The sequence below is a fragment of the Oryza glaberrima genome, chromosome 6 (genome assembly GCF_000147395.1).
Source record: "Oryza glaberrima chromosome 6, OglaRS2, whole genome shotgun sequence".
Lineage (NCBI taxonomy): Eukaryota > Viridiplantae > Streptophyta > Magnoliopsida > Poales > Poaceae > Oryza > Oryza glaberrima.
Genome location: NC_068331.1, coordinates 6,922,858 through 6,938,066, shown reverse-complemented (window position 1 = coordinate 6,938,066; position 15,209 = coordinate 6,922,858). Strand labels below are relative to the sequence as shown.

General features: G+C 40.3%; 2 protein-coding genes across 2 annotated transcripts; both read right to left on the bottom strand.

Annotated features, from left to right (window-relative positions):
• Positions 1–23: 23 nt before the first annotated feature.
• Positions 24–3,773, bottom strand: LOC127777716 (rac-like GTP-binding protein 4). The gene is made up of 8 exons (XM_052304328.1): positions 3,318–3,773; positions 2,892–2,979; positions 2,653–2,762; positions 2,478–2,541; positions 950–1,014; positions 747–812; positions 541–644; positions 24–401 (listed from the first exon to the last, which is right to left on the bottom strand). Exons 1-8 carry the CDS (start codon positions 3,420–3,422, stop codon positions 356–358), a joined length of 648 nt encoding a protein of 215 aa, XP_052160288.1. The 5' UTR covers positions 3,423–3,773; the 3' UTR covers positions 24–355.
• A 4,853-nt stretch (positions 3,774–8,626) lies between these two features.
• On the bottom strand, positions 8,627–14,627 carry LOC127777417 (protease Do-like 9). Its single transcript, XM_052304004.1, has 9 exons — positions 13,878–14,627; positions 12,813–13,012; positions 12,490–12,670; positions 11,446–11,637; positions 10,768–11,000; positions 9,854–9,955; positions 9,666–9,716; positions 9,161–9,265; positions 8,627–9,038 (listed from the first exon to the last, which is right to left on the bottom strand). Exons 1-9 carry the CDS (start codon positions 14,599–14,601, stop codon positions 8,940–8,942), a joined length of 1,887 nt encoding a protein of 628 aa, XP_052159964.1. The 5' UTR covers positions 14,602–14,627; the 3' UTR covers positions 8,627–8,939.
• Between the last annotated feature and the right edge of the window lie 582 nt (positions 14,628–15,209).

Genomic DNA, 15,209 nt, shown 5'->3' with positions numbered 1-15,209 from the left:
TATAAATTTTATCAAACTTGGAATAAAACCAAAACATCTTCCATTCTGAGATGTAGGGAGTGCTATTAACCTTCCTAATACATTACATGGACAGGATAGTAATCTACTACTAGTACTCCCTCCGTCCCAAAATATAAGCATTTTTAGCTATGAATCTGGATAACTGTGCGTCCAGATTTATAGCCAAAAGTTGTTATATTTTGGGACGGATGTAGTAGTTAATTGCCAAACAGGATATATATAGGTTGGAAATGCAACTATCAAACTGGAACTTTTGAGATAAAGCAATTATCAAACACAAGACATCATTTTGTCTCATAGACCTCTGCTCTGCTCATCAAAGAACCCCTCTTGTTCACTTGAAGCATACTAGCCTTCTTCTGGACATGACACCCTTGCAGCTGCAATGCCAAAGAAAAAGGACTTAGCATCTTAAATAAAAACTCTCCAAGAATTAAGCAGAAAAATAACAGTCTACATGACTACAAATTCACAGACATTGACGTGAGAAAGCTAAAATTTTGCAGCATATTCACTCACAAGAAAGAACATCCCCGCCGTGTTTTCTTCTTCTTCCTGTCCCTCTGCTTTGTTGGAGGCTTGATTACTACCTTGATGGCAGCATCAAACACAGCTTTTACATTCTACATATTATTGATATTTGTTAAGGGATTACCCAAGCTATATCTTCAGGATTGAAATGTAGGCACCTTCAGGAGCATAGAGAGGCAACATGAGAAATTAACCTGCTGTGTCTTTGAGCTGCATTCGATGTAACACGTTGCGCCAATGTGCTTGCGGAGTTCCTCTCCCTGCAAGATAAGCATTGCAGGAGAACACAGAAATGTAAGATGCTGGAATGCAGTGATATCTCAAAATTTTGCAGAGATTTACTGTGAAATTTTCAGTCCTCAGGTATGCAGAGTGCATAGGTACTGGAGAATAATACCTGTGCTGTAGTCACAGGCACCAAGCTAGGATGGTCAAGTAAGTAGTGTTTATCTTCACGAAGATCTGTATGGTCGACAAAAGTTGTGGTTTAATTGAACAGTAACTGATTGAGATTTGTTGCAAGATAAGATTGTAGGCTTGGTTTTCAAAAAAAAATAAAAATCCAAGGCGAAATGCAAGAAACTTGAAAACATGATCAGCATAATTACTAGGTAAATTTCACTAGCCTATTTCATTCAATATTACTGAAGTGCAACCTTCCTTTTAAAACAGGTGCAACATTTATTTTACTTAAGTATTTAGTACTACAGAATTATCATCTGTTTAATTACTTGTAGTGGTTACTATGTTAGATGATTAACTGCAAAGGAATATAGTGTCTCCCATCTAGGTAACAGCTTGGAACTTTGAGTTCCGGAAACCGAATTCTTGCTTCGGTAAGTTACTAACAAATAAGCTTCAATTTAAAGCAGAAAAAGTCCAAATAAACCCCTAAACTTTCATTGAAAGTCCATCTAGAATCCTGAAGTTTGAAATCGGACATTCAACCCCCTAACTTTACAATACCATTCATATGGAACCCTAAGGTGGTTTTACAAAGTTGTTTTATTTAATTGACATATAAATTGGATGAGCTTTGATCATGTGACATACGCATATGTTAAAATTTTCACTTAAATATTTCTTTTTATCCCTTGTTCGCTCTCACTTATACCATTGTAAAAATAATATGACATCACTCTATAGTATAAATTGACAAACTACAATTGATGATACATAAATGTATTATATAAGTTATTTAAAGCTGCTTGTTTAAGATCCCAAATACGTAAAACCACTATTCAAAATCACCTTAGGAGGTTATATAAACGGCATTGCAAAGTTTAGGGGGTTGGTTGTCCGGTTTTAAAGTTCAACGTGCTAAATGGACTTCTATCATAAGTTTAAGGAGGTAGTTGGACTTTTTCCATTTGAAGAAAACAAGAATTGGTATTTCCAAACATCAATTATGGAGGTTTTGAAATTGTTTGAGTGAAAAAAAAAAGAGAAAGAAACCTCATTGGCTCATTCATAAACCTTGCCTCTTTTTTTTTAACTACGATTTACTTTTCTTTTGTTCAGAGAAAATAAAATAATGTAGTGCAACTAATCTTAGTGAAATAAAAATTAAGATAGTTCCAAACAATTCCTTGAGGAATCATAATCCAACAGTGATAAGGTAAATTGATCCGAGCCGGTGAAATACTACTGGCAAGGTACAAGACAAAACGTACAAAATGCAATAGTTCCTACTTAAACATCGCAAGGACTAAATCTTGGTGAGTTATAGTAACTATTATAGGTCCATCAATATTTTTAGGGACCACACAATTCCATGCTCCAAGAATGAAAAGACAAAATCATCCAAATCACTACCAGCAAGTGACAAGCTTAGACAGAGGATGTACAGCACACCAGTTCTATTATCACAGCCAAGGGGATATGCAATAAAATGGAAATTGTGCTTTCACTGTCACACAACTCACCCAATTTGGTCCCAATCAACACAATTGGCACCCCTGGTGCATAATGCTGAAGCTCTGGTAACCACTGCAAGGGGACAAAAAGCACAAGGTAAACCTAACTGAAATACTGAATCTCTCTGAATGCATCCACATTATGGGTAACAGATTAATTGCAAGAGATTTTTTTTTTCTGAACCTTCTTCATGACATTCTCATAGCTAGCTCGGCTCACTAGGGAGAAGGCAAGCACAAAGACATCGGCGCCACGGTAGCTTAGCGGCCTCAATCTGTTGTAATCTTCCTGCCCTGTAAACAATTTGAAGTCCACACTATCAGCATCACAAGAATGAAATTTTTTTTCAGCTGGAAGGATTAGTAAAATTACCTGGAAATGTAGAACAAACAAAGCATCTGCAAAGGAATTACAAAAATTACCTGCAGTATCCCAGAGACCCAAATTCACCGTGGTGCCGTCGACCACCACGTTTGCACTGAAATTGTCAAAAACAGTGGGTACGTAATCCTGCAGAAGGCCAAACAAAAACAAAAAGAAGTTATAAACATGCAACAAATTTGAATTGAAATATTAACTGTGATTCAGGAAGAAAACACACACAAGAACAGAGTTTTTCTGTAACTCAACAATGATACCACCTCTTGTTTCCATACAAGCATACCACTATACCAGAGTCCCCAAGAAATCAAGAACAAGAAAGGAAAATCTAGAAGAAGTTACAGCTGGAGCAGGCAAATGAAGAATCCCGAAATTTCGACGAAATCAAGAAAAACCCCGAATCTTTTCCGAAAGGAATGAACAAGAAACAGATAGGATGGAGCAAAAAGGTTTGCATTTTGCATTACAGTGGGGAACTTGTTGCTGGTGTAGCAGATGAGCATGCAGGTCTTGCCGACGGCGCCGTCCCCGACCGTGACGCACTTGATGAACCGCGACGCGCTGGACGCCATGGCCGCCGGCCTAATCGAGCAGCAGCAAGAAAACGAAGCAGCAGCAGCAGCAAGCAGAGACAGCAAGAGAGGGGAGAGAACTTGATAGAGAGGAGGAGGTGATGGCTTCTTGGTGAAGCGATGGTTGGAGGCTAGAGAGAGAGAGAGAGACAGAGGGAAGTGTCACATGCTTCCTCTCTGAACTGTTCTCACTACTGTCTATACTGATTAGCTAGAGAGGCCATCCATCCATCTTTATCTTTGGCGTCCTGACGCCGTGTTCTTTCTCGCTATGGGGGGATCTGGATCATCTACTGTTCATCTTCTGAAAATGGGGTCTACTGCTCCACTAGTTATGCTGGTAGGCTGCTAGTAGAATTGCAAGAACTGTTTGTTGTTGATTGTGCATTTGTTGATACCCTGATGGTGTCTGATGATCCTGTAGTTGATAAGTTGGTTTCTGGTTGTCTAGTGCTTTCAGCCATTATATGATGCTATAGTATTCAGTCTTTAGAAATACTCCTTCCATCTCTAGATATACTAATTTTTAGAGTTTAGAATTTGACTTGAATATAGCAACCTAGTCCTTTTGAAAGATGACTTTTGTTACTATAAACTATTCATATTACCCATACTATCCCTTGTCTCTATTATATTTGGAACTTCGGACTTACACCTCACCTATCCCGAGAAAACAAAGAAGTATTTTACGACGATGAAGTATATTTTAAAACTGAAAATATATAGACCACATGGACCATTATAATTTATTCGATTTAAATATAATGAGAGTGTAGATTAAGGCAAGAAGGGTTGACATCATAGCTGTTCTGCCAAGGATTAGCTCAATTTGGTGCAAAATTACAAAATGACAGATTGCATGCCAATTCTGAAGTGAACAGAAGAATTCAGACGCCGACGATCTGAGTGCAAGTAGTCAGTAGGTCAGTGTCTTCTCTTTTCGATCTCCATCCTATGGCGTAGTGGCTTGCTTAGCAAGCACACAAGTAGTAAGATGTTGCAAGAAACAAACGCAAGCTGTAGTTAAGCTGGATTTTCTTCACAATTTGTGCTTTACGTCTTTTTCTCCTCTCTCTCTCTTTTTTTGCCGTCTTTTGCTTGGAAGTTTGCTGCTGAAAAGTATATACGCACCATGACTACTGATTAGCATCTCTTCGTTTTCAATAAAGCAGATTCTTGACGCTAAACTCGCCCATCATCCAAGAAAAATGGAGTTAAATTATTTTCGTTAGTGTGCTTATACGATGGCGAAATGAATGTTTTATAAGATTGTAAAGATTCAGGGTCGATTCCCTCGTTTGCTCTGCGGCTTATTAGCTGTAACTAAAATCTGAATTTTAAATCTTAATTTCAGAGTTGATTTTTAAATCTTTTTTATCACAGTTTATTTTTAGTATTAGCTTTTAAGTCGCTAACAACAAATATATATATAGTTCTACCCACAATAGCATCATGCTGTAGATATGGGCGGATCTAGTACGGGTGCTGGGGGGACCTGAGTCCCCCCTATCCTACTAGATCACCATTGATAGAACGAGAGAGAAGGGGAACACCATTGATAGAAGAAAAGAGGAAAGGGGAAGAAGAGGGAAAGAAGGATAGGAGAGCTTGTGAAAGAAGAAGATAAGTCTCCCCTGTAATTCTATTTTAGATCTGCCCCTAGCTGAAGGAGTTGATGAGCAGTATATTATCCTTGTAAAGTTGTAATACATTGACTGTAGATATATCACAACAAATTGCAGAGGATTACCAAACAAATAACTCCTCAAATTAATGAAACCAGCATGTGGGCTCTTTGATTCTCCAGTATTTTTGTTGATTCTTCCAGGCACTCTTTTGTCTTCCTTCTTTGGACATGCGTGCATGCAAGGCTGATGGCCCAAAAGTCGATCCTAATTTGATCTTCTGGCCAGGTGCTCCTCTTTGCAGATTTACAGCTCTTTAATCATTGAGATCCACAAAAGAGGCTATGATGGTTGATTATGCAAATCTTGTGTGTTTGAACGTCTTTTATATGCTGTGATTACACATGCTAAAATAAGGTTAACTAAAGACACTTTACTAGCTAGACCATATCATGCCAACTCTATCGTAATATTTCTTAGGGTGTGTTTTCCCAACTTTTACTATCTTTTTTCCACATGTACACTTTCCAAACCATTAAACGGTATGATTCTTTCCAAAAAAAAATATATAGAAATGTTGTTTTGAAAAACATATTAATCTATATTTTTAAGTAATTGATTATGTGGTAATGAGTCATTTCATTTTTCGTGCTTGAGAAAAATGCCTAACACCTACTACTGCACACACCCTATGCTGATAGCATTTCAAAAGCCACCTATGAAAAATAGGTTAGAATTGTAGGGAAACTATTAATCGTTTGTTTAAAAATCATCCAACATTTTTTTTTAAAAAAAAGTGACAGCACTCATACTACATATATATAACTACACAAAATCTTATATCCAAACTCAACTCACACATTGAGATATAGAAAAGATAAATTTAGCGTATAAATAGTAGTGGTGTTGTTCACACCTGGATTTGTCTTTTTTTTCCAATGTGTAGATCAAATGTGAACTTGGTTTTAAGTGGAATGACAGATGCCACCGTTCTCTACACTATTAATTTTCTTTCCAGAATTTTTCATGATTATTTACATTGAATTTTGGAGAAAAAGGGTACACGAGAGGATATCTCCCCTAAAGGGATTAGAATCAAATATGAGGATTCTGGCGAACACATGGATTCCTAGGTATTCCTCGGAATACCCGAAATTTATATTCGACCATTCAATTTTTGTGCAAATATAAAAAAAATTAAGTCATGCTTTAAAACATTTGACGATAAATCAAATAAAAAATGATAATTACATTTTATTTAACAAGAGAATGGTAAAACGTACTGGAAAAAGTTAAATAACATTATATTGTGAAATCGGAGAGAGTATTTGGCACGGATGCAGGTCGTCTACAGTGTTACATGTGCAGTTGCAGTGCTGCTCACTTACATGTGGGCCCTACAGCCCCTCGGGTCCATATATCATTTAGCACTACTGTATCTCAAACCCCCCCCCCCCCCCTCTCCCCCCCCCCCCCCCCCCCCCCCCCCCTCCTGTTACACGTATATGCGGTATGGCATGGGCCAGCGCCTTATTAACTCCGCACTGCAGCAGCCGGTGTCACGTACGGCAGCGGCGTGCATGCGTGCATCCGACTGCAGGTGATGCAGCCAGAGAAGCTTTTGCTATTGCTCGTGATGCCCGTGAGCGAGGCGCACACACATGCGCACACAGTCGCAGTCGCTCCCAGATCGACACCGTGCGGCGCGCGGCGATGAACGTCTAACAGGTGGTGGCGCCGATCGAGGCGCGAGGTTCGCGCCTTGGCGGTGGCGGCTAACTGCTTGTCGTTCGTGTTTACGACTGCACCCGCAAAATTTATTTTTCACCCATTCCACGCGTATTAATACAAAACCAACCCAATTTCAATGTAATTATTCTTTTCTCAAAGAAATATGGTCCAAAAGTATACGCAAAAAACACGCGTACACTTACATCTATAAGCACACACGCATGTGTCGTCCCATACGTCCTCGGAACACTCGCCATCGCCGGTACATCATATACCACTGAAAGAATAATTTGTTGTAAATATGAGCACTCACTGACTCATATCAAGTATAGGATTTAATCCGAGTGGGCTAGTTCCACCATAACAAATCTAATCTGTTGGCACTAACTTCATTCTTTTTTTTATTCATAATATCTTGATTCCCTACTCCCTCTATCACATTTTAAACGTAATCATAAGTTTCCGTGTCTAATTTTAATCGTCCGTGTTATTTGAACCAGTCATGAGTACCCGTGTCTAACTTTGATCGTCCGTGTTATTTGAACCAGTCATAACTACCTATGCTTCCATGGCATGAGATGGGTCGTGGGGTCGCTGCGCGTCAGCGCTGCTCACCCGACCTGCAGGAGATGTCCCGAGTAAATTGTGAGATGGCAGGCGCTGCACTCGCACAGTACTAAAAATGTGCGCGCCCGTGCCACGTACATGCAGAATAGCAGAATTCATATGCATCTTACAAAAATGAACGTGTAAAAATCAAACAGAGATAGCACCTGCAAATTAATGAAATACACCAGAACCAAATGAAAGTGCCGATGGATGAAACGAGTAGTTTGTGAGAAGATAACCGACTGAATTTTATTACTACTGTTCCATCCCATAATATAATAAATTTTAACTATGTGTCTAAACAGTCCAAAATTAAAAGTAGATACATTTTAAAACTCTATCCCATAATATAATAACTTTTAACTTTTTAGAACAGTGGTAGTATGTTGATAAGTTGATTTAAAAGGTTTTCTAAGATTGTCGTCAAAATTACGATAATTGAACCGTTTAGTATCTTAAAAAGTATGTACGCGATAATTCAGTGTCCATAGTAGTAATAATAAAAAAATAGCAGGTTCATTCTATCAAAATAACTTGAGAGCTATGTTCATCAGCTCCTGGATATCCAATGCATGGCAAGTACTCAAGGTATAATTGGGCAGAAATACTCTCAAGCAGATCTAGAAATGTGCTTTCCGGAAGTAATAATTCATGTGTATCATGGGTACTATCACATCGTGCCAGATCGAAAGGGAGTGTCCAATACCAATCATACGACCATGCACAAGACTACGTAGAGATCAAGCAATTCACTACCTGTCAACACTAGTACAATTTGGATCAATGCTACTGGAACGAAAGGGATATGAATCGCACAAACGACCTGCCAGAATCATGCCAAAACAGTGTCAGAAAGACGAAAAGGCATTGTCGATTTTGCTTCAAAAGGAAGGGATACGGCAAGTGAGGAAAAAGTTCAGGCAAGAAAGACACGTCCAAACTCCAAATCACCTTCCCTTCGGCGGCAAGCCAGTCTCTTTTACGTATAAATTTGACATGACAACTACTTTGGTTCAAAGAATTGGCAAGATCACAAAAGTCAGGACATGAAAACAAACCAAATTCTGGTACAAAAGACACTTAAAAATATATGTTTTGGCCGCCAAAAAGCACTTTAACAAGTACTCCTGAAAGCAGGTAAAATGCACAGAAAAGCATAGCCTCTTGTTGCAAAAGATTACATACGTCTACAGGAGACCAGATCAAACTTGGCAGTAAGAAGAGAACACGCAGGGACGACATTCAGGGTAAGTTTTCTGATATTGCCTCAATTAATCAAATATTCAAATGGGAGCAAAACTTTTGTAATATTCCCCAATATCTCAAGGGCTCATTGCTATCATTCAACCTAATTAATCCAACTTGTGATGTGAACCTGCTATCCTTGGCTTTCTTTGGTGCCACCAGACTCCAGTCTGATCTGCATCCAGAATTCATTTGACACTCAAAATCCCAAAGTGAGGCTTCTCGTCTAGTGGACACTGTTAATCAGTTGAGGCAAAAATGTGCCATGTAGGATCACATGACAATCTCAGCAAGCATCTTGCTTTCATCAAGTCCTCAAATCTTCTGACATTGCGGAAGGTATACAATGCGTTGTCAGAATATCCTGAGTAGCAGCCTTTGCCGTTTTTGCCTCAAGAACAACCAGCTGCCAGATGATACCAGTCAATTGGAAAGTGCTCACAGGAAGTAGCATTGAACAAAAGAGGATGATAATTTCACTATGAACAATGGAAGAGAGAAAGGGCGCTAATAATCCACATCTGATACCTGATCATAGTCCATATCAAATTTTAAGTATTCCTCGTTACAATCTTCCACCATGGTTGCCAAGTGCTTTAAATTTTTTACTGGTTTGCCATTGAAAGAAAGAACCTATAGAGAATAAAAACAGTAAAACACAATTAATTTAACACATCAAAGGCAATTTTGTTCAGAAAATTTTGGTCTTCTACTACTCTTAGATAGTCAAATATAGCAATCAGAACAATAAAATGTCCATTACACTTGGTAACTAACTACCAATGTTGTTAGTTCCCTCCTGAGATTTATTTCCACCAATTTCAAACAGAATACTGCTTATGGCTGTTAGCTAATATATATAACAGCAGTTGGAGACAACCAATTCTGATCAGCATCATTCAAAATATGAACCGGTGTAGTGCAATTGATACGGTCAGTTGAAGAACACCCTTTTCTGGTATGGAGTATATATGATAACTTGTGAAAATAAATCTCAAACCATAAAAATACTTTCAGTAGTGATCATTGTTACCTGAATATTGACAATTTCTTCATAACCAATGTTGATATCTGCTACAAGAACCTGAAAATTCATCATTTTTTTTCAAAAAATTGTCATATGATGAAATAATAAATACCAAGCTCTAAATAAAAGCAAGAAAGGTTAGCTGTCTCATTTATAACATAAAAACATAGGTTAGTACAGAAAGAACTTGAGACCTGTGACACCACCACAAGCTGCTCGTCAGGTGATTGAGCCATTGCATGTAAGTGCTTGTCCAACAACTTGACAGGGGCATCATACTCATAGTCTTTTCCATACTGATGAAATAAGATTGTAGTTAGTTCTGTATTATCAAAAAGTTCGAACTTACAACTTTTTGCAGCAATTTGGACATGAAAAGAAAAACAAATGTGTTGTGCTAGCAGTCATGGATGATGAGAACCTACATGAGTGGTTCTTGAAAAAAAAATGAGTAAATTGCAGAGAACTGCTCCACAAAAATAAACTATGCTAATAAAGGAATCTTCCGGGGAAAATGGACTGTCTGCCACCGACCAATATATTGTGACACAGATTATTGATCGTACACTCTAGCTACATGTGTTAAATGTTGAAAGTCCAGAAATGACAGGTTCATGTCAACATTTTCAACCAAAATCAGATAAGCAACTAGTAGTCCAACATAGAACAGACATTTGAAAGATGTCATTCAGGTGGCAATATCGCTTCCTTCTACAAGGTTGGTGAAAATGACGCGTGAAACATATAGTCATTGATATTTGTGAACATGACTAAAAATTATCCATGTTTTCACACACACCAGAGCACAAACAGAAATACTAAATCACTACAATAAAATAAGTTGACGATAATATATAAGGTTTGTGAAAGTCTGTTAACAAAATACATATACAAGACTAAGCACGCGGTATATATATTTTTTCAATTTAAAAAAGAAAGAGATAAGTTAAAGATGAAAATTACAATTAAGATCAAGCTTTCCAAAAATGCAACAAAATTGTACTGAACATCGTACAGTAGTAGAATGAAAAATTGACAACTGAACAAGGATGTAATATCTTGATTATTATTTCACACATAAAGCTGGACAAGGGAGATGACAGCATACCTCAGATCGGAGATATGGAACAGAAACAACCATAAAAACGAAGCCTGCAACAATGTAATATGATGGTGGCCTGCCCTTTATATGAGCTGGAATGAGTCTTTTGTGAGTTGCCAGCTTAATGTTAAATTCAAGAACTTTCGAATTCCGCAGAATTTTGACATGGGCCTTCTCGCCAGTGTACTTCTGCGAAATGAGGTAGCTGAAGCCAATACGCTCCCCATGTCTGAAAGGAACTGGATAACCAAGATAAACAAAATGTAAGCCAATACTCTCCTCCTTAAGTCATACTTCGTAGGCTACATTGGAGACAAACCATTTGGAGAACTAGTAATAACAGATGACAAGAACTAAGACATGCAGCAGACTTTTAAAGAAGAAAAATCCCAATGCTTTGTGCTAGACAATACGTGCACGTTGAATGATGTCATTTATGGTCAGTGGAGATCTCCATTCAATAACCCCGCTTAGAACGAATCCTTCCAGAACCAAATAATCTAGAAATGGCACTGGGAGTGGGGACTAGAAGTTGAACCTGAGACAATGGAATCTCTCTTGCATGAAACAGAGTGTCCTAGAATGCATGCTCCCAAATAGATACAAGAATAACTGGCCAAGGCAAACAAGTTCTAAAACAAAAGCAGTAGAAATAATCGCTAGTTGTGTAAAGCTCTGACTAACCTGTACCGTCATTGGCAATGTCAATGCCATCAAAGCTTAGAATTATATCAGAAGGTTGCAGGCATCCAGATTCAGGAGCGGTTGGCTCAACCCTTCTGACACGAACACCCTTTTGGTCAGATTTCAGTCCCATTGCCTTTCGGAGATCAGGATTTTCCATTTTCTGCCATTCTATTCCAAGTATAGGAAAACCTGCAAAAGAATAAAGGAAATAACAAGCAAATAGCATGGAAAATCAGAATATCATAGATGTGAAGTTAATAATGGAAAAAGGATTACCACAAAACATTTTTTTTAAGAAAAAACGCCCTATGTGCATCAGAAGATCAATGACAAGCAACCATAAATATGCATAACTAAACTATTCAAACCAGTTTTAACTGAAGTTTTGCACTATTGTAGCTGTATCAAACTAAAACACACAATCTATGCATGCAGTCAATGAAGGTATGGTGGGTTATTGAAATACATTCTAATATGATGGATTAGCCTGAATTGTAAGATCTCAAGAACAATACCTGTTGAGGTGTTGATAATGCCAGAGCAAGAACAATAATTAACTCTTGTGATTGCTAATATGTTTACTTGCACAAAATACACAGCTAGATGAACGGACAGTGTTAATCTAGTGATAAAGCTCAAATTATAAGTACCACATCTCAAGAGATTTTGTGTACATATGTTGAAGAGTGGTGATTTCAAAGTTCATAGAGATTCCAAATGCACGCACATGTCAAGAATCATCCCCCTCATCTATGCAAAGTATAAGTGCTTAAGTCTTGAAACAATAATGCCATGGAAGCTGATAGAACGGATAAAAACATCCAAATACGCCAATTTCCCCTTAAATACAAGTTATGTTACACGGTAACATGTGGATAACTTGTTCACATTAAAAGTAACATAAAACATCTGCACATGCATCTAAATAAGCATGTTTCTGTCAACGAGCATCCATTTTCCATTCATGTGCCATCACATGTGCCCCCTTAAGTTTAACTCCCAAAGAACTAAATTTCATACGCTAAGAATATAAAGATTTACCTGTGTACTCCCCAGATTTTTCGTAGTCTTGAATGAAGTGATTAATCACTGGGGTGGGTATGACGTAGCCTATGTTTTCTACATCTTCGTGTTTAAGAGATTGAAAAGCTATGCCCACACACTTGCCCTTATCATTAAAAGCAGGGCCCCCAGAGTTTCCTGAATTTATAGCTGCATCTATCTGTTCCATGAAACAGTGAAAACTTAAGTATGCTCCCAGGTTAAGAGATTATTAGAAATAATTCCAAAGAGAAGTAAAAACTATGTCTACAATATGCAAAATATAGACAATCAAAAGCATGCAAAGATCTTAAGAGAAAAACCTGCAATCCTAGAAGCTCCGTTGAACCATGAACATATGAAAGTATCTCTATTCTAGATACAACACCACTTGTGACTGAGATCGTGTCTCCTCCAATTGGGTAACCAACAACAGTCACAGCATCTTGAAGTGCAGGCAAAGATCCAAACTCTAGGGGTGAAACCCCTTTCCAGAATTCATCATCCTCTACAGTTAACATTGCTGAAATGGAAAGGTTATATTAATTATCAAATAACATAAGAAAGCTAACTTCTTGAATTATTAAACAATAAATTGACAGGCAAATCTTTGCAATTTAATAATAAATTGCTTGAATAATACAATTTGACTCCTGCCCTTGAATTTTTTTAGGTCAGGGCAACTTCCAAACGATCGACGCAGTACCTCCAAAATAATAACCCACATAGGCAGGTTCCTGATAACATTAGACCAAGAATAATAGAATATTGTTCACTTGTAATCACCATCAAGCGCTCAAATTAGCACTAGCTTTTGGATTTCTTTTGCACAAGTACTATAACAATTTCACAACTGTGCATTTATGTGCAACGAAGCAACCGTAAAGCTTTAAATAAACAAGAAAGGGCACATGAGATTTAGTTGCTATCCCTAAAGTTATGTGGCATTACTTTAGCTACTCCTTATCATTCCCTATCCTGTTAAAAATATCACAAGGCATTCTACACAAGCTTGATACGCACTCTGTCCAATCTAGATTGCCACCTATTATCACACTACTCCGTGTGATGACCAAATCTGTTGAAATGGTATCATCGAACTCAAACCTTTGTGATTAGAGTGAACATAAATAAAAAGATTACAATGCTAAACCTGACGTATTCTGGATTTCTGGTATGCCAACGTGAAGATTTGTAAAACAACCGAACATACAAAATCTGCAATAGTAAATAGCAAGTGTTTCTAGCTATTTTTTGAGCAGTGCACATCTGCAGTTTTCAATCTGTTTCACAGGACATTGCCATTTTACCAAACATTGCAAGGATTCCGATTGCCAAAAACTAGTCCATAGTCCTAGTAAAGTCGCACGAGTGTGGGCTATACATACCAATGTCACACTCGGTGCCAATAGCGAGAACGGTGGCAAGGTATTTGGTATCCGATCCCCTCTTCTTAAGCTTGACCTGGGTGTAGTGCTCGACGGAGTGAGCGTTGGTAAGCACCCTGCGCCCACCAATGATGAACCCGCTGCTGCTGGAGCTATATTGCCGCTTGCGCTGCCACGGCAGCGAGAAGTTGGGCTCCGTGTGCACGCAGAACACCTTCACCACGGCGTCCATCGACGGCATCACCTTCGCCACCTGCTCCCACCGCAACGGCTCCACCACGGGGACCTCCGCCGCGGCCTTCTTGGCGTTGGCCGCCGCCCCCTTCTTCGCGCCGCGCCGCGGCGGGGACGGGGGCGCGTGGGGTGCGGCGCCGGCATCGGAGGGGGGCTCGGGACGGCCCCGCCGAGACTTGCGGCCGCGGCCACGAGGGGCGGGGGAGGAAGCGGGATCGGGCGAGTCGGAGGCGGAGACCGCCGCGGCGAGGGGAGAGGAGGGGTGGTGGTGCCCGTCGGAGGAAGCGGCGGCGGCGGCGGCGGCCGGAGGCTTCGGCTTGCGGCCGCGCTTGCGCTTCTGGCCAGAGGCGGGGTCGTGGGTCCCGTTTTCGGCGGCGGGGGCGGGGGCGGCGGCGGGTGAGGGGGCGGGCGGCGGCTTCGGCTTCCGGCCAGGGCGGCGGCCGGGCTTGCGCTTGGGGGAGGAGGTGGAGGCGAGCTCGTGGTTGTCCATGGCGACGAGCTAGGGTTTCATGGAGGTGGGAGAAGCCAATGCCCGAATGGGTTGGGGTTGGCTCGGTCGGTATTTCTTAGGTGCGGGTCGGGTCGGGTTCGAGCCACAAGGTCGGTTCCAAAGGAGAAATTGGACATCCTCTGCCATCGTAAAAAGAGGGTTTCCTCATATTCACCATTTTTCACGTTTTTTACTATTTTCTACGTTTGATTTGACCAAAATAACCTGAGCTCGGCTTCGACGGGTGTGGCGTGGCATTGGTGGGGGCGGCATCGGCCGCTGCGGCGGGGGAAGGGGGGAGGGGCTCAGGTTGCTCACCACCCAATAGGCTGTCAGCGACAACCACGTGGAGGAGGATGGAGGATACCGGCGTTGATCCACTGTACTCCGGCTTGCTGATAGATCAATCGATGAAGCCCGCCGGTAGGAGGAGCAAGGACGGGGGCGGCGGTGGACTGGCATTGCTCGATGGCGATGTCACTTGCTTTGATGTCAAGTCCTTTGTCACCTCCTTCGCGCTACTCACCCTCGTCATGGCGCTCTGACAGCTCCACCCCTACCAGCCTCTTATCCTCCTCCCCGCCGCCAGCTCAACCTCCTCCTCCTCC